Source organism: Stegodyphus dumicola, chromosome 3 (assembly GCF_044657685.1).
Source record: "Stegodyphus dumicola isolate Sdum_Otavi_A_Nest chromosome 3, ASM4465768v1".
Classification (NCBI taxonomy): Eukaryota; Metazoa; Arthropoda; class Arachnida; order Araneae; family Eresidae; genus Stegodyphus; species Stegodyphus dumicola.
In genome coordinates this window covers 148,236,736-148,258,108 of record NC_140770.1, presented here as the reverse complement: position 1 = coordinate 148,258,108, position 21,373 = coordinate 148,236,736, and the positions used below count along the sequence as shown (strand labels likewise).

Genomic DNA, 21,373 nt, shown 5'->3' with positions numbered 1-21,373 from the left:
GCTCAATTGTGGAATATCAGAACAAATATTCGCTTGATCAAAAGCTTTGAAGTTACACTGATAATCGTTTTTGATACTACTTAAACGTACAACGAACTGTTTATGAGTTTCAACCACTTCAGTTCCTCCGAACAGACTATGAATCACACTGCTTTCGTTAATACATTCGTACCGCATAGCATTAGCTAAGAATTTAGATACATAGCTTCGTTGACTCCCAGAATCAATTAAACAGCGGCAGTATTTTTATGGACCATTGCCACGCACTCTTACAACTAAAGTTTGTAATAAAACTTTCTCTAAACATGATTTGTTCGTCAAAATTGAGATCCTTCTTATTTGATTTTTTCTCATCTAAACTATTTCTGTCACAGATTAAACTGTTGTGTTTCCACCCACATGAATCACACTTTATCTTTGAAAAGCAATTTTTTGCCAAATGGTTACCCCTTTTAAGGCATAAATAACACATTCCGAGTTTCCGAAGTGACGCCTTTCTGTCTGTTACAGACTTCGGGCAAGCTTCGGAAGTATGTTTTTCTTTTTCTGAATCCTCGCAAAATATGCAGCTGTTAATTGAAACCTTTAACACAGCAGCCGTTAGAATAGAAATTTTATTTATTCTTTTTTCTTTAGGAAATTGGCTCGAATTATGGTTTTTATTTTATCTTGAATTTGTAGCATGGATTCGCGGCACTCAATTTCCGTTTTCAAGAACTCTAATAATTCGTTTACATCGAAATTATTTTTCGATTTTCTTTTTCTTTGGAAATCAAGATTCAGTTCATTCGGAATTAATTTTAATAAAACTGGTGGCAATAACGTGCCATATGTGCCAGAAGTTACATTAAGTGATTTTAAACTTCTTATCTGTATTTCGATATCATCATACAACTTACGTAATGCAAATATGTTGTTAGCATTCCTAACAGGTTCTAAATTTAACAGTTTTCCCAATATGTGCATTTATAATTAAATCTGTTCGACCAAAGCGTGTTTTAAGTAACTCGATTGAGGCAAAATAATTTTCACTTGATAATGCAAAACCACTAACAGCATTACAAGCAGCACCTGATAAAAATGATATCAAATAATTAAATTTGTCTGTATCTGTTAAATCACTATTCTGATGCATCGCATTGTCAAACTGGTTCCAAAATGATAACCAATTAACAGGATCGCCATTAAATTTATTGATCGATAATTTAGGCAATTTAATTTTTGAATGAGATACAGAAATATTTGAAATATCATTATTCACAATATTACCAATTGTATTCGAAACAAGAATTTCAGGTTTCCTATTCTCTTTTAACATAAATGTTAGTTTTGATTTCATGGAAATTATTTTCTCGGAATAAACTTCACAAGTTTCAAATTCCGATTCATATTCAGTAGCCTCAATTAATTCTTGTATTTGTTTATCTAATTCTTTTAGGCTGTTATGTTTTGAATCTAATAAATCAATATTTTCATTAAGAATACACAAATCGTGTTCTGTTTCTTGGAAGTATTCTTTACAATTATTTATCAACTTTGTTGTCATACTCCTAACTACAGTTCGTCTTTTCTTTAATTCTTCTATTTTAGTAGACATGTTTAAATATTTCAGATAGAAAATATTTCAAATCAAAAATCAGTACTCTCAAATCATAAATAAACTTCTCAAATCAAAAGGAGATATTTTTTAAACATTCCTAAATCTTTCACTTCAATATAGTCTACATCGGCGGTCCCTGTTCGGGCGCCAAAAAATTTATATCGTTTCAATTCAGTAAAAAACAGATCATTCAAAATTCTAGATAAGCAAATAAAGAAAGGTTGCTTACCTTTATGATCCGCTTCCTTCGATTCTGGTCCGCCGCTTTAGTAGACTCCGATTTGGTTCCAAACTCATCTAAAATTGGCACTCTTTTGTATGAATCACTTTATTTGACATTTGACACAAAAGAGAAACAATATCTAAATCATTACACTATCAAAAAAACACTTCTAACTACTTAGCATCATTGTTCTACATATCTAACGGCGTCATTAGTCTAGTGCGTCACTGTTCTAAAAGCATACACTTATCGTTGCCAGTTCTCAAAAAACAAACTTTCTTTTTCAATTCTCGTCGGTCTGGAGGCTCAATCCGTTCCCCAAGAGCGGAGCGTGCGTCGTTCGCGACAGGTATGGACTTCTTGGAGGTCGATGAAATTTGACAGGGTGTCAGTGATGATCAAGGGGTCGATAACCGAATACGCATCTGTAATTGATCGGCATAGTCAAGATTCCATTCATTACAAAATATTGTTTATAAAATTAATAATTAATTATTTATTGATACAATTTATTGATCATGTAGTAAGGAAGAAATTCAATAAAATTAATATAATGGGAAAAAATACACTAAAATACTTCAATAAGTTTTTTAAATTAATAACTTTTTTAAATATATAAATTTTTTTACGCAACAAGTGTATTATTTTTTATTTCCAATGGTAGTGAATAAAACAAACATTATGCAAATAGAACAGAACTCTGTGAATATATAACGTAAAAGTCAGTATCTTATCATTTGATCTCTAGCTCTCCAATACAGTCAAAAGTGGTTAATTCGGACACCCATAATCCGTATCTATAATCCGGACCTCAAAGCTACAAACTTTCTGCGCATGCGTCGCGCTGACGCATGCGCGTAAGACCTTTGCGGCTGCGAATTTGCGTGTGCGCGTGCGCAAAATACGTTTACGAATGCGCGTTTAATGTATAACGGACGGGACAAGCTAAGCTAAAATTATCTAATTATCTATTTCAAGTAATGTTGCAGATTGCGTTGTTCCTTAATCTTGGAATTGGATCCGGCTTATTATTTTTTGCAGACTGTTAGAGCAATTTTATAACAGTAAGCTTGAACTTTCGTTTATTTCAAATAGAATTTCCGATATATATTTACTAATATGTAAAGGATATACAAAGCGAAAGTATCTTTCGGAGTCCATTAAACAAAAAGTGGAATTGCTGCAAAAAATGGATAAAGGCATATCCTTTGTTTATCTTTAACTCCGCGGAGCGCAATGAATTGGAAGTTGATCTGTCAACACTATCCTTATCTTAAGGGCAGATGTTTTTATTTTATTTGGCTTATAATTGCTTACTAAATGTGGTATTACCTCTCGATGTACTCCGTCTTTGATATGATTTAAATCAAATGCCTCGTCATTATAATTCGCTTCCGATAGCGAAGAAAGTGACATAGGTTATTGAAAACGAAATAATTTCGATTGACAAATTAGTCGGTATTCTCGACACAGCAATTATAGGACTTGAACAGCGGAACTTTGTAACTGAACAAGAAATTATGTCTGTTTATGGAATTAAAGAGAATGTATTATCACATAAAAAACGAAGCAACTTAAACAACTTACATTGAAAGAAATGTTTAATAAAGTAAACAAATAAATATTAAGCTTTTTTTTTTTTTTTTTTTTTTTGTAAATTTTGATACCCTTTAGATCATAATTGTTCTTTATTTCGTAAATTACGGTTTCATATTTTTTTTTAATTTTATAATTTCTGCATGCCATTTTACCAGATTTAAACTGATGATCGATAATCCGGAATCGCCGAAGTCCCGACGAGTGCGGATTAACGACTTTTGACTGTACCTCTCTTTCTCAAATGCTCCATGCAGCGCCGGGCACCTTCTTTGAGTAGATCCTGCCCATTTCTTCATTTAACTCTTAGAACAGCGGTGGGTAACTACAATAACCACCTTTTCTATTGAACGTCTTACTCACTCGTGTGAGTGGCTTTCAAGACTGACCGTTTCTCGAGTTCCCTTGTAGCTCACTAGATGGCAATCAAGAAACATAAGCCAATAGTTGATGCAGCAATTCGTCTTCAAGAAAATAAGCATCAGCCATCGAATACAACATCACGACGATGTGCATCCTGCAGCACTAAGTATGGTGGTGTATTTAATTATGGCAAAGCACACTAGAGCTATCTGCCTAAGGGGATGGATGCCTTCGTGGAGGACTTTCTAAGGGAAACTGGCTCGTATACACGTTACACATGGGGAAAACCACGAAAACACCCATGCAGCCAGCTCGTTCGCGGGATTCGAACCTGGGACCGAACTACCACCTGCAGCATTAAGAAAAAGCTCGTAAGAACAGTATGGGAATGCAGCGCATGCAAAGATGCACTGCTTGAAAAAGAAAAACTGTTTCCATGAGTAGCATAGAGACTGATTTGTAAGGATGTGTTTCGTGGGCTGTGGTCATTGATACTAATCACCAGGAGTGGTCATTTTTTTCACGCGTCTTGGACAAAATATGTGTAATTGTCGCAAATAATTTCATCGTAACACCTAATATAGTAAATAAAACAAGAGTTTTGCTGAAAAAAGTTAATTTGCCTTTTCCTGCCTTTCAAAGAGTTAAGCCACAAAGTGGGCACTTTGAGATAGGAATGCCAAAACGGTGCAAATGGCTCTCCAAGCAATCGTGACCAGTTTCAGATCTAAAACTGGCCACAGCTAATGCTCGTGATTTGTCTGGTAATTTCCTTTCTAAGATGTCCCTCCAGGTTTCGGTTGAGACAAGTATCATTAGGTTCACTTCTCCAGTTTTTTCAAACATTTATGAATGTATAGTTTTGCAGAATGGTAAGAACAATTTGTAGGTATCTTTTGAACAATTTGAGCACCTTTTTTTTTTCTGCAAGTTTGTCGGCCTGATCGTTACCATAAAGTCCACAATGTCTGATAATCCATTGTAGAACAAGTGAACAAGTTCTTTACGCCCTAGTCTTAGTTTCTCCAAAAGAATCTAGCGTTTAATAATTTCCTCAAAGATTGGATAGGTTCCTGATCTAATAGCCTGTAACGCCACACTGGTGACCACTTTGACCGAGATGAGGACCACTTTGTCATAGTTGAAATTTGGGGCATTAATCTCATTACAAATAGCTATTTCCGCGCCATTGAAAGTTACAGCGTGCTAATGTAGTAGACCTTTTATCCAGTTTAAGAAACATCGCCAGGCTGCTACGCAAGAAGGTACGCTCAACAACGTACGCATATGTAAAACAAACATTATTGTAACAATGTATTCTTAGTGTTTAAACCTAGATGTAGATAAAATGCACCATGGTGTTTAATTAGTGCATAATATTTATGTAAAAGCTACAGTGCGTGCATCAGTTGTAGAGACATTAGGTATTTTTTTGGAAACAGGCAAGATGAAAAATTAACAAAGACTTCGACGGGAATCGAACTGCGGACCTCTGGAATACCGGCCCAGTGTGCAGACCACCACATCACGAAGGTACGTCAAGAAGGTGGGAGAAATACTTTATGTATTTCCCCTTTTAATGAGCGACTGGGGTTTTTAGGGGACTCAATCGCCAAATCCTGGGCGGGGAGAAATCATCATCCACCACCCTTTTAGTTCGGGCGCCACTGTAGAGACCTTAGATTTTTTTGGGGGGAAGCAGAAAAGATGAAAAATGAACAAAGCCTTCAACGGGAATCGAATCGCGGACCTCTGGAATACCGGCCCAGTGTGCAGAGCACCACACCACGAAGGCACGTTAAGAAGGTGGGAGAAATACTTTATAGTATGCAATTATTGTATTGTGTAAAATGCTTAAATATTAGTTTTAAATGCTCAGATATCAGTATAAGCATCAACAGAAGTATTAAACTCCTGACGCCGCGCTTCTGGGGCGCGAAAGAGTTCTCGCGTTGTACAGTTGCGGATTCCGGAGGGTATCCGAATAGTCCTAGTAAGCCTCCCGGGTGTCCGGACCCGTTCTCACCTTCACCTGCAATATAAAAAACGTAAGATATAAGAACAGGACAAGAAAATACGATCAAAAGAGCAAAAAGAAGGCAAAACTGGAATGTAAAACAAGAAATGGAGATAAATATTTTTAAGGAGGTAATTTAAAAATTAAATAAAGCAATTTTATACTAAATATAAAAAAATTGCATCAGTACATAAGCGCAGCTGTCACATTAATTTAAATCGAACTTTCGTGAAATCAGAATCTGCGATATTTTGTTTATGAAAACTTGTTTATATCTGTAAAACTGAAAATAATAATAATCCACAAATAATTAAACATAAATCTAATAAACCATTTATAAGAATCTTAGTTTTACTAACGTTTATTTTATTTTAAAACTTTACTGTCCTCTCACATTTTTCACTTCCGGTCAGAATAAACGCGTTAATCTGTTTATGCAAATTGTGCTTGCTAACGCTTAAATATTTAAGTTGGGGCTTTTCCCTGAGAACAGAGTTAGGAGAGAGAGAGTGAGCTTTCTTGCCACTTTATTTCACGCGTGCTTTCAGTCAGTTGCTGTCCGCCATTAAGGCCAGAGGTTTAGTCCTCTTGATATCTAAGACGTACTGTAGTTTTCCGCAGTTTGCGTACTAAATACGTAATAATCTGAAAGGCCAATCTTAGTGTTATTCATCTAAAGTTCGAGTTTAGCTCTTATTTAAATTTAGTTAGCTAGTAGTTCTTATTTTCTCACCTTCAGACCACAAGTGATTGGTCTTTGCATCCCGAAGTGCGGGAGCACCTGTAAAATGTGGAAAATAAAGGGTAATTAATTCATTCTCATCTTTTTTATTCCTTCTACAATTTGCAAAACATAGTCTTCAGTAGATTCACTGTTCTTTTCAGGACACCTACATGTTCCCTAAACAGATTAGAAGGAATAGTAGTCCTGATACATTTTCTTCAGATTTTTGCACATATTCTTAATATAATTGCTATCTTTTACGTGTTGAATTATAATCTTCTATAGATGGACAATTATTTGTATTATGATTATGTTTTATACGATATATTTCTGAGAAATACCTCAAAATGAAGAATTCCTTTAGAAGAAAAAGGAACTCCATTATATTAAGAAAATAAATAATGAAAGATCTTCTCAAATGTATGTATACTTCTCACATTGCGATAAAACAACAGTACATAGAGCTATCGAATTTTGAATGACTTAATCCTCCTACGAATATGGGCATGTGGAGGACAAAATTTGGAATTTGTTTTATTGTCGATTTCATATTTTGTAAAAATTTAACAAATTTTTGAATAACAAACTCAACGATTTAAAAGCGAGCAATGGCAACACTCTACGGGGAGGGGGAAATATTTTTATTTCCAACGCGCGGAACTGTGCATCGGAAATTCCAAAGATATGCTCATTTTAAAACTATTTTGCGACATTGCTATTGAACTGAATTTTATGATTTAAGTGCAAAGAACATGATATTTAATAAATAAAGGTAACACACAAAACGTTAAAAAAAACGCCTCTTTGGAACGTAATTTAAAATCTGAAACTTTTTTTTAAAATATTACTTGTTGAGATTAACTGGAAAGAACGAAAACAAACAAAGCCAAAGTTTAAGTTACACAGATGTGAACAGAGGGCACAAAGCTTTGATTTAGTGAAGCAAAATACTGAAGCATAAATAAAATTTCACGTTTGAAAACGGGTGGTTGTTAGAATATGTTCACAGTGTTTATAATACATTTTGAAATAAAAAGCTTTTAGGATTCTTTCAGTCTAAATAAAACAGACTCAAAATGTTCGACCATAAGACGTGAATGTCTGTTCAGAACTGAAACTACTATCTCAATATATCTACAAAATTCCAAAACATTACTTTTTTATATTTTGTTAAAATTCCGTACAAATATTCTGTATTAAATTCCAAAGGTTACTTATTTATATAGTATATAAGTCAGTATTTTTTCTCTTTCTTACGCTAATTATTTCTTACGTTAATTATTTAGGCTGACCTATACAAATAAATTAAGGATATAAATCTGATGTGGACACCACAAGATTTTCTTGTACCGCCTATTAAATTATGCACATTTTCCGGTGCACTTCCTTTAAGCCCTTGACTACGAATTTAAAAAAAAATATCCCGACTTCTATCCAAGCGAAGAAAATATGTCATAAATAAGATAAATTTAGCATTTGGGATTTGTTTGACAAACGGTTTTTAGCCAAACGCTGAGACACATGTATCCCAGCCGTAGTTAATAGTGGGATACATATGTCCCACAAGTAGCGATCGACTTACTATAAACAGCACCTATTACTCTGGAAGAACTTTTATATGAAATAGATTTCCATCGTGTGGTGCATGGTAAAGCATTCTTTGCATAACCCAACATTAAACACTAGGCAACTCATATTTGTTCTTTCCTCTACGTTCATTTGTGTACAAAGAGTACAGCGGTGTCTTGATTTTCCAACTATTGGGAAGATGATCCCCAACATTCAGGAGTCTCTCCTTCTCCTGAATACATTTTGATTCTCTCCCAGTGGCGTAGCGAGTATAACTGGCGCCCGGGGCAAAATAGCTTTTTAGTGCCCCCCTCCAGAAAAAAACACTTACTGTAATATAATGTATAGAATATATTTGTAGTAAGAAAATAATGCAAACAATAATAAAATGCTGAATCTGCCATAAAATACTCTAAAATATATTAAGAATAGTCACTACCTAACTAGCTACACTAGCTCGGAAATGTATTTGCGTCGACGGAAAAATCAGACATACGATGATCTAGAATTAGTTAAAAAGGTATTATTTATTTTACATAGTTATATAATTGTTTTTAAAAAAAGTACAATTTTTAAACAATTAAAAGATAAATATATATTATAGATAAGTAGGTACATTTATTAATAATAATATAATATTATAATACAATTAATTACTATGTGTACATTTTTCTTGCCTTGGATGAAGCAAATTTATCAATTACTTCATCAAAGTCGATCATTTCAAATTTTTCTCTTTCCGCATTTAAGGGGACTCGTACACCTTAAAACGCATAAGATGTTCGAATAGGAGACTGTTGCAAGTAAAAGCAATTACTACCAACGTTTTACAGATGACTACATAATATAGATGCTTTCTGAAATAGTAATCAAAAAGTTTGTGTTGCCACAAATATTTTTATAATTTAATCCGCTTTGTGACAACATTTTTCGTCATGTTTCCAACTTGCGCGCGCAGTTTAAAACAATCTGTTTCATAATTTAATTCCATATTTAATATATAGCTTTTATAACATTTGGAAACTACTGTGAACCTAAAATTCTAAAAATTTCATGTTAAATTTTTATTTTATTTGCAGTTGAGTTTATAAAATGTATTTTATTAACAAAATTTGTAATGTTTTCGTCCATAAAATTTTTCAATATTAAAATATTCATCAGATTGTTGGTTCAGTTAGAAAATAGTGCCCATATAAAGAAGTTCATCAAATTTCAAGTATGAACCATTAGCCATTTTTAAAATATCATGCGCGCAAGGTGGAAACATGGCGAAATATTTTGTCACAAAGCGGATTAAATTACAAAAATATTTGTGGCAACACAAACTTTCTGGTTACTAGTTTCCAAAGCAGCTATATTATGTAGTCAGCTGTAAAAAGTTGGAAATAATTGGTTTTAAAATAAATAAAATATCCCAATTTTTGCAACAGTCACATATTCGAAGATCATGAGGGGTTTAAGGTGTATGAGTCCCCTTAAAAATGTTACATGACTTAAGCGATCTCGTCCCATCGTTGACTGTAAATATGTCAAAATTTATTTTATTTGCTGAACGAACGTTCATAACTAGCACTTGATAATGAAATAGTAAGGAGTATTTGAAGTGCGACTCTTAGGTTTGGAAAAACATTTTCTCCAAAGATCTGTAATGGAGTTTTAGATTCAGTTTCTTTAATACTGCAGAGTAACATCTTGCAGTCACATTCACTACCGAAAACAATTAGGGGATATTATGAGTTCGGTATGAAATAACCATATAATCGACAAACTTTTTAGCAAAAGGAAATAGAAGAGATTATAAAGGAAAATTATAACGTTTACTAATTTGGGCCGTCAAACAAGTAGAGCTGCAGACATGCGAAATGGAAGAGCCCAAAGAACAGGAGAACAAATCCAGCAAGATAATACTGATATGCGTGTGAGCATGACGCAATTCCGTCAAGCAGAATTGGAAGATGCACGAATTGAACGAAATGAACAAACAAGATTAGAACAAAGACAAGCACGCCGTTTCATAGTTAACATATGCAGAGCAAATGAGCAACAACACCAACAGGTACACCGATCATTTACATCTGATTCATTCCTGCTTCTAAAATTAGAGTGTGAGTCCGATATTCAATATTATGCTCATTCAAAAGTGGTAATCGGTGCTATGGACAAGGAATGCCCTCATTGTAATGCTCTTAAATTAAACAATGAGCCAGCCGGGATGTGTTGCACATCAGGAAAGGTGCAACTACCTGAAATTGATACATCACTTGAACTATTGAACGGTTTACTTATCGGCACGGATCCAGAATCTAACCTGTTCCTGAAGTCGATTCGAATATTCAATTCATGTTTCCAAATGACATTGTTCGGAGCAACAGATATAGTTAAAAATAATGCTGCAAATTATCCACAATTCAATTAACTATTCAAAATCAAAGGCCAAATTTATCACAAAATGGGCCCATTTCTGCCAATGCCAAACGAACCACATAAATGTTTACAAATTTACTTTATAGGCGTTTAAATTCCGGAAGCGCACTTGCCAATCGCGTGGATCCACGTTGTGGATATAATAACCTCAATTCATTTTTTGCCAAACGCATCGTCGAAGAGCTGGACGCTCTATTGAATGAGCACAATAAACTGTTGAAAATATTCAAATCGCACATGCACAAATTACAAAGTGATAATCACGCTATTGTCATCAATCCTGATAAAACACCAGCTGGAGAGCACATTCGTAGATTTTCAATGCACCTGTACTTGACGGCGTTGCTGGAATCATGGTTGGCAATCGTACAGCTACACGAGAAATCGTGATTCGTAGAAGAAAAAATAATCTCCAGTTCATTGCTGATAGACACCGTTCATATGACTCTCTCCAATATCCGCTAATATTCTGGAAGAGACAAGACAGATATTGCATAAATATTAAACAACGAGATCCCGTAACAGGTACTTAATTCATTATGAACCTGATCATTACTCATTTAACAAAAAAAACTTAATTTATTTGAATTAATATTTATGAATATATTATTACAGGAGCCGAAAAAAACAAGAACGTTAGCGCGAAGGATTATTATGCGTATCAGTTGATGATTAGACAGACATCAGGACAACGTCAACACAGGACAACGTCATTCTACGATGTCGTGAGCGTTGTCAACAATTCATGGTCGACTTGTACGTGAAGATAGAGAGCGAACGACAACGATACTTGCGATATAATTAACAAAAGCTGCTTGCGGAAGAATACATTCACTTGCGAGACGCTATTGTCAAAAACGCCGACGCCGCCGAAATTGCCATCATCATCGTACATAAGGCAGTCCACGTCATATGCACAGGATGCTCTTACTTTTGTGCGCGAATATGGACGACCGTGTTTATTTATCACGTTCACATGTAATCCTTAAATGGGCGATGATTACATCTTTGCTATTGCCTGGCCAAAATGCAATACATCGTCATGACATTACAGCACGTGTGTTCAGACAAAAATTAAAGTCTTTAATAAGTTTCTTTACAAAATTGCATGTATTCGGCCCCACACTTTGCTGGATGTATTCGGTTAAATGGCAAGAGCGAGGATTACCTCATGTACACCTTTTGGTTTATTAATCGTTTTCCATCCTGAAGAAATCGATAGTATCCTTTTTGTGGAAATTCCAGATCCGTCTACTGATCAATTGCTGTTTGATATTGTTACAGCAAACATGATTCATGGCTCATGAGGTAATCTGAATCGTTTATCGCCTTGCATGGCAGATGGAAAATGTACCAAAAGTTTTCCTAACAATTTCACTAACGATGCGATCACAAATGTCAACGGATAACCAATATATCGTCCAAGAAATCCCGATAATGGAGGGCAATCATTTATTTAAAATATCAACAACACGGACATTGACAATTGTTGGGTGGTGCCCTATTCGCCTCTGCTGAGCAAAACATTCAGTGCTCATGTTAATGTTGAATTCTGCAGTTCAGTAAATAGCATCAAATACATTTGCAAATATGTGAATAAAGGCAGTGATATTGCTGTATTTCGAGTTGAAAATAGCAATGTGAATGCTCCTCCAGTGAATAACAACGATGAAATAACGCTCTACCAAATTAGCCGGTACATCAGCTTCAATGAAGCTGTTTAGAGTATCTTTGGTTTCCCAATTCATGAACGGGATCCATCAGTTATTCATTTAGCCGTCCATCTTGAAAACGGTCACGAACGAGACAGCGATTGATCATGCTATAAATCCATCAAAAACTACACTCACCTAATTTTTTGAATTGTGTAATCGTGCGGATGCTTTTGGTGTCGTTGCACGCACATTACTCTATTCAGAAGTACCACGCTATTTCACATGGGCTCAAACAAAAGAATGGCTGCCCAGCAAGCAAGGCACACCGATTGATGCATGTGCCAGTTTATTCAAATGAAACACCTTGGGGTGAGTATTTATAGTCAATCCAAGGAAGACTGAACGCTTTTATCTTCGACTGTTGTTGGTTAATATCACCGGCCCATTGTCATTTCAAGATATACGTAAAGTGAATGGACAACGAATGGATCTACCATGTTTTTCACACGGACAATTATACGTGCCATGCTCTCGAGTGGGCAAACCATCCAGTTTGTTTGTGTTAGCTAAAGATGGGCTAACAAAAAATGTTGTACACTCTATTGAATTAAGAGATTGATATTTTTAGTGATATATATAATTTTAAAGAATAAATTAAAAAAATAAATATTTGGTGTTTTGTTATTTTTATATTCCGTCATCGTTCACAGCGCTCCATGCCTCTTTCACTCATATATCACATCCTCACACACTTACAATAAATTGGTTATTCTTTTTTACCAAAATATTCCCTAGAGATAATTTATATGGCAAAACAACGTTTACCGGGTAATCTAGTTATATCTATAATTTCAAAATTGAAAATAAAAAACGATTGTAAAAGTCGTATTTGAGTTCCCTCCCTTTTGATCAAGGGCGATTTAAAAACTTTTTTTAACGTGTTGTATGGAAATATCGATAGATGGGCCAAATCCGTAAAATAATAGTATTAAAAGGAAAAATATTACAAAGAAGTGCAAAATAAATTTATGCGCCTTAAGGGGACGGTGGACTTTAAAATAGGTAAACATTAACCAAAATATTGATTTTTTTTACTCTCGTAATATTCCACATACGTAACTACATCATAAGCAAAAACCCGAGTTCAAATATTCTAATTTTTAAAGAAGTTACAAGCATTTAAAATGTGTAAACAGCGTAAACTTTGCCCTTTTAATTTTGGAGAAAATGTAAAAAAAAATTATTTCAACAGCTATTTACTGATGTTATAATTTATATATTTGATAAAAAGAAGTGTTTATTTCTTTAAAAAAGGCTAGAAATGTCAATATTGACAACTATTAATGAATTAATTATATAAATGCTATAGGAGTAGAACAGGAGGAAGTCAACTCGTTTTCCCTACATGTTGCAAAAAAGCGTGATCAACGTCGCTTGAACCAAAGCAAAAAGAGAAGTTTACCTACTTGGAAATAAACATAAATAGTAAAATTATTGTAAAACATTAAAAAATAACGTAAATATAACAAATGAAGGTAAAACATATGATGCGGGTGAATTTTAAAAGTTTCATTTGATATAATGCATGAATTGTTTCTTACCTCTAACTTCAAATCACATACCAATTTGCGATATGTTTATTTTTCTCAAATTTAATATTATGAGATTAAAAATAGTTCAATGATACGAAAAGTGTTATCCAGTCTCTATATATTCATATTTAAAGTTAATTTGCCGTTTCTCATGACCATGTATTAAAGGTAAGTTTGAAGAAAAATTTTAAATTCGGTTTTCTCAAAACAAATTTTTTCGCAGGTCGTATGCCTTAAAAATGCTCCATGTGTCTCATTTTTAGTTTAAAATGAATGATATTTGGAAGACACTATCTTGTTATACGTTAAAGTAGATCTGTGTATGCATTTTTTGGATATGAAGTTAATCTTGTGATAATGTTTAACAAAAGGTGACTTTTTTTCCCAAAACTAGTTTTAGTTCACAAAAACCCTTTTTAAAAATTTTTTATTCATCATATTTAATAACGGATAAGTTTGAAGAAAAATTTTAAATTCGGTTTTCTCAAAACAAATTTTTTCGCAGGTCGTATGCCTTAAAAATGCTCCATGTGTCTCATTTTTAGTTTAAAATGAATGATATTTGGAAGACACTATCTTGTTATACGTTAAAGTAGATCTGTGTATGCATTTTTTGGATATGAAGTTAATCTTGTGATAATGTTTAACAAAAGGTGACTTTTTTTCCCAAAACTAGTTTTAGTTCACAAAAACCCTTTTTAAAAATTTTTTATTCATCATATTTAATAACGGATAAGTTTGAAGAAAAATTTTAAATTCGGTTTTCTCAAAACAAATTTTTTCGCAGGTCGTATGCCTTAAAAATGCTCCATGTGTCTCATTTTTAGTTTAAAATGAATGATATTTGGAAGACACTATCTTGTTATACGTTAAAGTAGATCTGTGTATGCATTTTTTGGATATGAAGTTAATCTTGTGATAATGTTTAACAAAAGGTGACTTTTTTTCCCAAAACTAGTTTTAGTTCACAAAAACCCTTTTTAAAAATTTTTTATTCATCATATTTAATAACGGATACACAAAACTTTTTGTCAAGTCTTTATAACTAACTTAAAGGAAAAATTAGGAAAAAATATTGAAAATTAGCGCGCAAGAAGCATTTTAAATCTTTAATCAAAATAAGTAATTATTTGTTTTAAAACTTTTTACTTTAAAATAAATTGAAATTTTAATCATATATTTTATAAACTGATGTTATAATATGTATATGTACAAAATTTCTTGTCAAAAACTTAAAAAACTAATTTTTAAAGTCCACCGTCCTCTTAATACTAATATTAGTGGTTTTATTGATCTATAAGTTTTATTTTAATCAATTGAAACACCAGAGTTATAATAGGTTAATTGATTAACTCAAGGTCTATCCGCCTTTGGGAGGGTGACTTCGAAAAGTACTTTCTAACTGCCTCGAAACTGCCTGGTATCCATATTGGTTATTTTATCAAGTACTTCACTGATAGACCTTTGTGGCTTTCGCGGCGACAAGAATTATGATAAGGGGTGAAATCAGTTCTGAAAAGCCAGAAGATAAAAAATGAAACATAATTTGGCGAAATTCTTCATCAAAGGTTTTCGCCAAAACGGGTTTCAGCGTGAGGAAAGCAGTTCCTGTCGTGCTTATAAAGCAAACGAACATCTGAACGTCTAAAAAGTATTGTAAAAGAATATGGTTGGTCCCTTACCTGTTAAAGTCATAGTGATAGGAGAATCCAGTAAGTGTGCATTTCGGATCTATCACTCTTTTCAAAAACTATTTTTTCGTCTATCTTCAGTTTACTATTTTATATAATACATTTCTCATGAAAAAAGATGACCTTTGTTCATTTAAAATGGTTAATTTAGAACTCATAAAAGATGAAGTATTGTTTGTTTATTTAGTTTGATTTAATTATTTAATTATGTTAAATTCGTTTCATCTAAAGTACAAAGATTGATTTTTTATTATTCTCTTCAACATGAATTGCTTAACACTAAAAATATGAATTCTTTAGAAATTATTACACGAATTCAAAAAAAGTATTTTTTGTTTATTTGTTTGAAAATTTGAGTTTAAAATCGAATTTTCTTTTAAAAAAACAAATTTCACAATTTCAATGGAACGTAATCTTTATCTATTTTGATAATAAGTTCTTTAAAATTCTTATAAATCGATTTTAAAGTCGGTCTCTCTGCTACGACTTAGATCTGAAGAACGCTTTTATCTTATCTGAAGAACGCTTTTATCTTAGATCTGAAGAACGCTTTTATCGAAAACTAGCCGCTTCAGCAGCCAGGTACCTAGAATAGTTATAGAAAAGAATACATAATGGTTTTAATGACTCCAGTTAATGTAATTTCAGAAAAAGATATAATATTTCTAATTAGATGTCTCGTGATTTAAATGCATGGTTAATTAAATAAATCAGATGAAAAATAGAAAAAGTATTTTTAAAAATGTCTTTACTGGTTTTAAATCGCCTAGTTTGTTCCTCAATAATTAAGTTTGAAAGTTACGTTTCACTGAATGGCAACACAATGGTGCGTTGATTTGATAATTTTTCTGATTTGTTAAGGCCCGTTTTCACTACTGCGAACGAACGCGTTGCGTCAATTCAAGACACTCCTACGGCATCCGTACAAGCGTTTCCACTGCCGCGTATCCGTAGATTATTTTCATTTTCCGCCGCTAGGTGTCACTGTAATATTTTGGCGCCAAACAACCAGTTCGTGAGTTACAACGTTGAACATCTGAATTTTTCCCGCTTAAGCGAGTATTGTTTGTTTTGCATTTGATATGGATCCTGACGTAAAACGCAGAAAAGTTTTATTTACTAAATTCCATGTTATTGGAATTTTTTTTTCTGCTTATGAACTGCGAAAGTAAAGTACGTTAGTAATTTTTAGATAAGTAAGGTTATAAAGCATTATTATGAATATCACTAATTGCATAGAAGCTGAAGTAAATTAAAAAAATTTCTTTGCATTTCTAGAAGCCTTAAATATAAATGAAATAATATATATATTATTAAAACTAAACTGTACTGTTACTGAAAAAATAAGCAAATAAATAAATAAAATAAAAAAGGTAAACGAATTAAAAAATAGTTGGTACTTTAAAAATACAGAGCAACTGTAAAGAAAGGTTCACAATATTTACACAAAATTTGCTATGCTTGTATACCGCTGATCGCTGACTTCAGGGTCATAGCTGGATAATTTATTAGAAATCTCGTTTGTTTTATAAGTTATATTTTATGCGTAATCCATAAAATATTATTTTTAATTAAAAATTTTTTAATTCATATCTCTTTTTATAGAATAAATTCTAAAAATAAGCTTCTTTATATATACACACATTAGGTAAAGAAAATGGAAATAATTAATTAATTCCTGCCCTTCTGCTGGAGAGGACTGAATTTAAAAGCAATTATTACAGTAATTTTTTGTTAAAAAATGTTTAGGGCATTAATACTGTCTCATGCTAATTGGTAATGAAAGTTTAGAGCCGTAAACATCCCAAAAGTCTGAGCATATGTATGTACATTCACATAAAAGTGAAACGAAAAAATATATACAGTGGCTCCCAAAAGTGTTCGTACACTTATGATTTTCATTGAAATAGGGCTCTATCCATTCATTAAAAGTAAACTTTCTGAATGAGATCTTAATAATAAGATCTATAATCTATTCGTAACAAAATTACATGTAATATTGTTAAAATATGGTGAAACTTTATTTTTAAGAAATTAATAATCAAAAACTGACAAACATTTTATCTCACAAAAGTCTTCGTACACTTCAAAAGAATCTTGACATATTAGTAAATATTTCCATTTTTCGTTAAATTAATATTTAGTAGGATATCCTTTAGCATCCACAACAGCTTTTAAATGTATGGGAACAGATTTTACTAGTTTTTTTATGATTTCTGTATCAATGTTCATCCATTCTTCCATCATGACTGTTTGAGTTAGCTTTTCGTTTTGATGTCGTGTTTCCGTACTCTAACCTCCACTTCTTTCCAAATGTGTTCTATGAGGTTTAAATCTGGCGACTGAGGTGGTGTTTTCAAAACCTGTGGGCAATTATGGAGACACCACAGGCGAACGTTGACAGCCGTATGCTTAGGATCCTTATCATGATTAAAAATAAAGTTGTTTCCAATACCCAAATTTTGGGCTGATAATTTTAAATTGTCTCTTAAAATATTTAAATAAAAAGAATGATTCATTACGCCATCAATAAATACCAAATTACCTAGTCCTGATGCTGCCATGCACCCCTACACAAGAACACCTCCACCGCCATGCTTAACTGTTCCTACTAAGTTCTTAGAATGAAGTTCCTCATTTTTTCTTCTCCATACAGTTATTCGACCATCGGAACCAAAAATATTAAATTTGCTTTCGTCAAACAATAGGACATTATTCCAGTACGTTTCGGATGTATTTATCATTGATTTTGCGAATGAAAGCCGAAGTTTTCTGTTTTTCTCACTTACAAAAAATTTTTTACGGGCAGAATGCCCATGTAATCCAGCTTCTCTGAGAACTCGTCGAACAGTTTCAGGTGAAACTGAAGCAGAAACCTTTGCATTAAATTCTGCAGAAACTTTTATAGCACTCAAACGTGAGTTTTTCACAGATTTTCTATTAATAAATCTCTCGTCACGTTTAGATAACTTTCTCGGTCGACCTTTTTTTACCTTGTTTTCAATCCGATTTTCTTCTTTAAAGCGTTTTATCACATACTGCACTGTAGAATGGGATAAATTAACTAATTTAGCGATATTTCGAATTGATTTACCACTACTATGGTGAAAAATTATCAATTTTTGAATGCTGTTTGTAATTTCTTTATGACTGCGACCCATTTTTCAATAATAAATAGAATATTATGAAGTGAACAATAAAAAATTAAAGCAAACGATTTTTTAAATGCGTAATGCAAAAGTTAAAAAAAGCGGCAAACAATAATTCTAATTTTGATTTTATCCAAAACTATTTCAGTGTACGAAGACTTTTGTGAGATAAAATGTTTGTCATTTTTTGATTATTAATTTCTTAAAAATAAAGTTTCGCTATATTTTAAAAATATTTCATGTAATTTTGTTACGAATAAATTATAGATCTTATTATTAAAATCTCATTCAGAAAGTTTACTTTTAATGAATGGATAGAGCCCTATTTCAATGAAAATCATAAGTGTACGAACACTTTTGGGAACCACTGTATATATATATGTACAGGGTTTCAAAAGAATAAATAGTAAAGTTAAATTAAATTTAAATAATTCTCTTAAGCCATTGCTGCAAGGAATGAAATTTGAATTTAACAAACATACTCTATTCGTAAAAAGCAAATTTAAAGTTAATTAAATTTAAATGAAATTTAATGCAAACAAATAAATGATTAATTATTGATGCGAACTAATCTACAGTATCATTTAAATTCTGAGAGCATATGTAAATAAAGTGTCAAAATCCATGAATAAATATCCTAAAAAAATTAATCCTAAAAAATTTATAAAAATGCATAAGTGAATAATAATAGGATAAATAAATATTTGGAATTATATATTTATTCATAGAATCTGATACTTGCACTTGATTTACATATAATATAGGAAATAATTGTCAAGACAAATTTTGCTTTTTCATGGAATTATAATTTTTGCCGCTGATTTTCTTGAACGCCTGATTTTATCTGCGAATAAGTACTGTAGTTGCAGTTATCTTATTTTTCTTATCTTTTTTTTTTAACTAAATTCAGCTGATTGCTGACTTTTTCAGCACGCAGACTTCTCGCTATAATATTAATTCAGAAATAAATATTTTTTGTCAAAACATTCTTTCCCTAAACGAGCGTTCATGGCTACTTCTGCCGCCATTAATTTTTGGTGACTACACCTGACTGCTCCTTTTTTACCACGTGACCCCAACGCATGCGCAGACATACGGATAGAAGCTGAACATTGTTGAACTCCATCCGTACATCATCCGTCACCGCACATCGACCGGATTGCAGATGTCAATCAAAGTGAATCCGCTCGCTAATTGGAGAAACGCATACGCACCGCAACGCATACGCAGCAGTGGAAACGGGCCTTTAATCAGAAAAATATATAATATTTTAATTAGACATCTCCTGATTTAAATGCATGATTAATTAAATAAATCAGATGAAAAAATAGAAAAAGTATTTTTAAGAATGTGTTTACTGATTTTAAATCGCCTAGTTTGTTCCTCAATAACTAAAATTAAGTTTGAAAGTTACGTTTTACTGAATGGCAACACAATGGTGCATTGAAGATAAAAAATTTTTTTATTTCAATTAGTGGCAACATATTACTTAGTGACGTAAGTGGATAATGCACTTTCTTCAGATCACATTACCAGTACGCTTCACTTTATATGGCTTAAAGCATGGTCTTCCGCCTATAAAGTGTCGCATTAATTGGGAAAACTATGCTTATCACCTTGAAGAAAACATATCTGCTACCACTAAAATGACTAATAACGGCGAAATTCATGATGCCACAGTCTATCTTAGCAGTAAAATCAACGAAGTCATCAACCACGCCAAATTTATTCCAAAGCAGACTAATTATACGTTCCCACACAATGTTAGACAGAAAATTACCGAGAAAAATTTATCAACGTTTCCACTCCACCCAAGACAAAAGAGGGTTTAATGCTGCCAATCAAAACCTCAGAAAACTTATCCAAGAGTACAGAAACAATTTCTGGGATAACTTCATTGAAAGTCTTTCGCACACCGACCACTCTGTGTGAAAAGTTGCTAAAGCTCTCCGAAGCACTCCCTCTAATATTGGACCCATTCTAGATGACAACAATACCAAAATTTACGATCATAAGAAAATTGTCAACCTCTTCGCTGATAACTATGAACAACAGTTTAATATAAATAATTTCCCACACCCGAATGATATCAATATTATCAATCACGTGACCGATTGACTTCCTCTGCAAAGATCCTGAAAATCAAAACAACCCAACTTCTCCCAAAGGAATACAGAAAATTATAAAGAAACTTAATCCAAAGAAAGCATCTGGATGTAACAATATCACTAATAAGGCCCTGCAATACCTCCCAAGGAAAGACATCGTCCTTATTACAAATATTTTTAACGCATGTTTAAGACTTAATACATTCCCCAAAAATTGGAAACACGCCATTCTAACTGTCATTAAAAAGCCTGGCAAAGCTGGAAATCTCACAAGTAACTTTAGACCGATCAGTCTTCTGCCTGCGATTGCCAAACTTTTCGAAAGGCTTATGGAGTCTCGACTCACCACTTTTATTAATGAAAATAACATCATCAAAGACCATCACTTTGGATTTCGCCAGGGATTCTCAACGACTCAGCAGATCGCCCGAATCGTAGAATTCATAGGTGAAAATTTTAATAAAAAGGAAGTAGTTGCAGCTATTTTTATGGATGTAGAGAAAGCCTTCGATAAAGTTTGGCATCACGGTCTTATCATCAAGCTGATGAACTAGAATTTCCCACCTGCCATCATCCATATAATCGCTGATTTTAAAGAACAGAACTTTTCAAGTTAAGATTCAAGATAATTATTCCACCACAAGAAAAATTCACGCGGGTAT

General features: G+C 32.9%; 1 protein-coding gene across 3 annotated transcripts in view; it reads left to right on the top strand.

The window, feature by feature from the left end:
• Positions 1-15,319: 15,319 nt before the first annotated feature.
• Positions 15,320-21,373, top strand: part of LOC118179858 (ras-related protein Rab-30-like) — a 72,396-nt gene continuing 66,342 nt past the window's right edge. The window contains exon 1 of one of the 3 annotated variants that reach the window (XM_085813443.1): positions 15,320-15,475. In XM_085813443.1, coding sequence (XP_085669569.1) covers positions 15,430-15,475 — 46 coding nt within the window. In that variant the 5' untranslated portion in view covers positions 15,320-15,429. The remainder of the gene's footprint in view (positions 15,476-21,373) is intronic. The other 2 variants (XM_085813441.1, XM_085813442.1) reach the window with 2 other exon arrangements.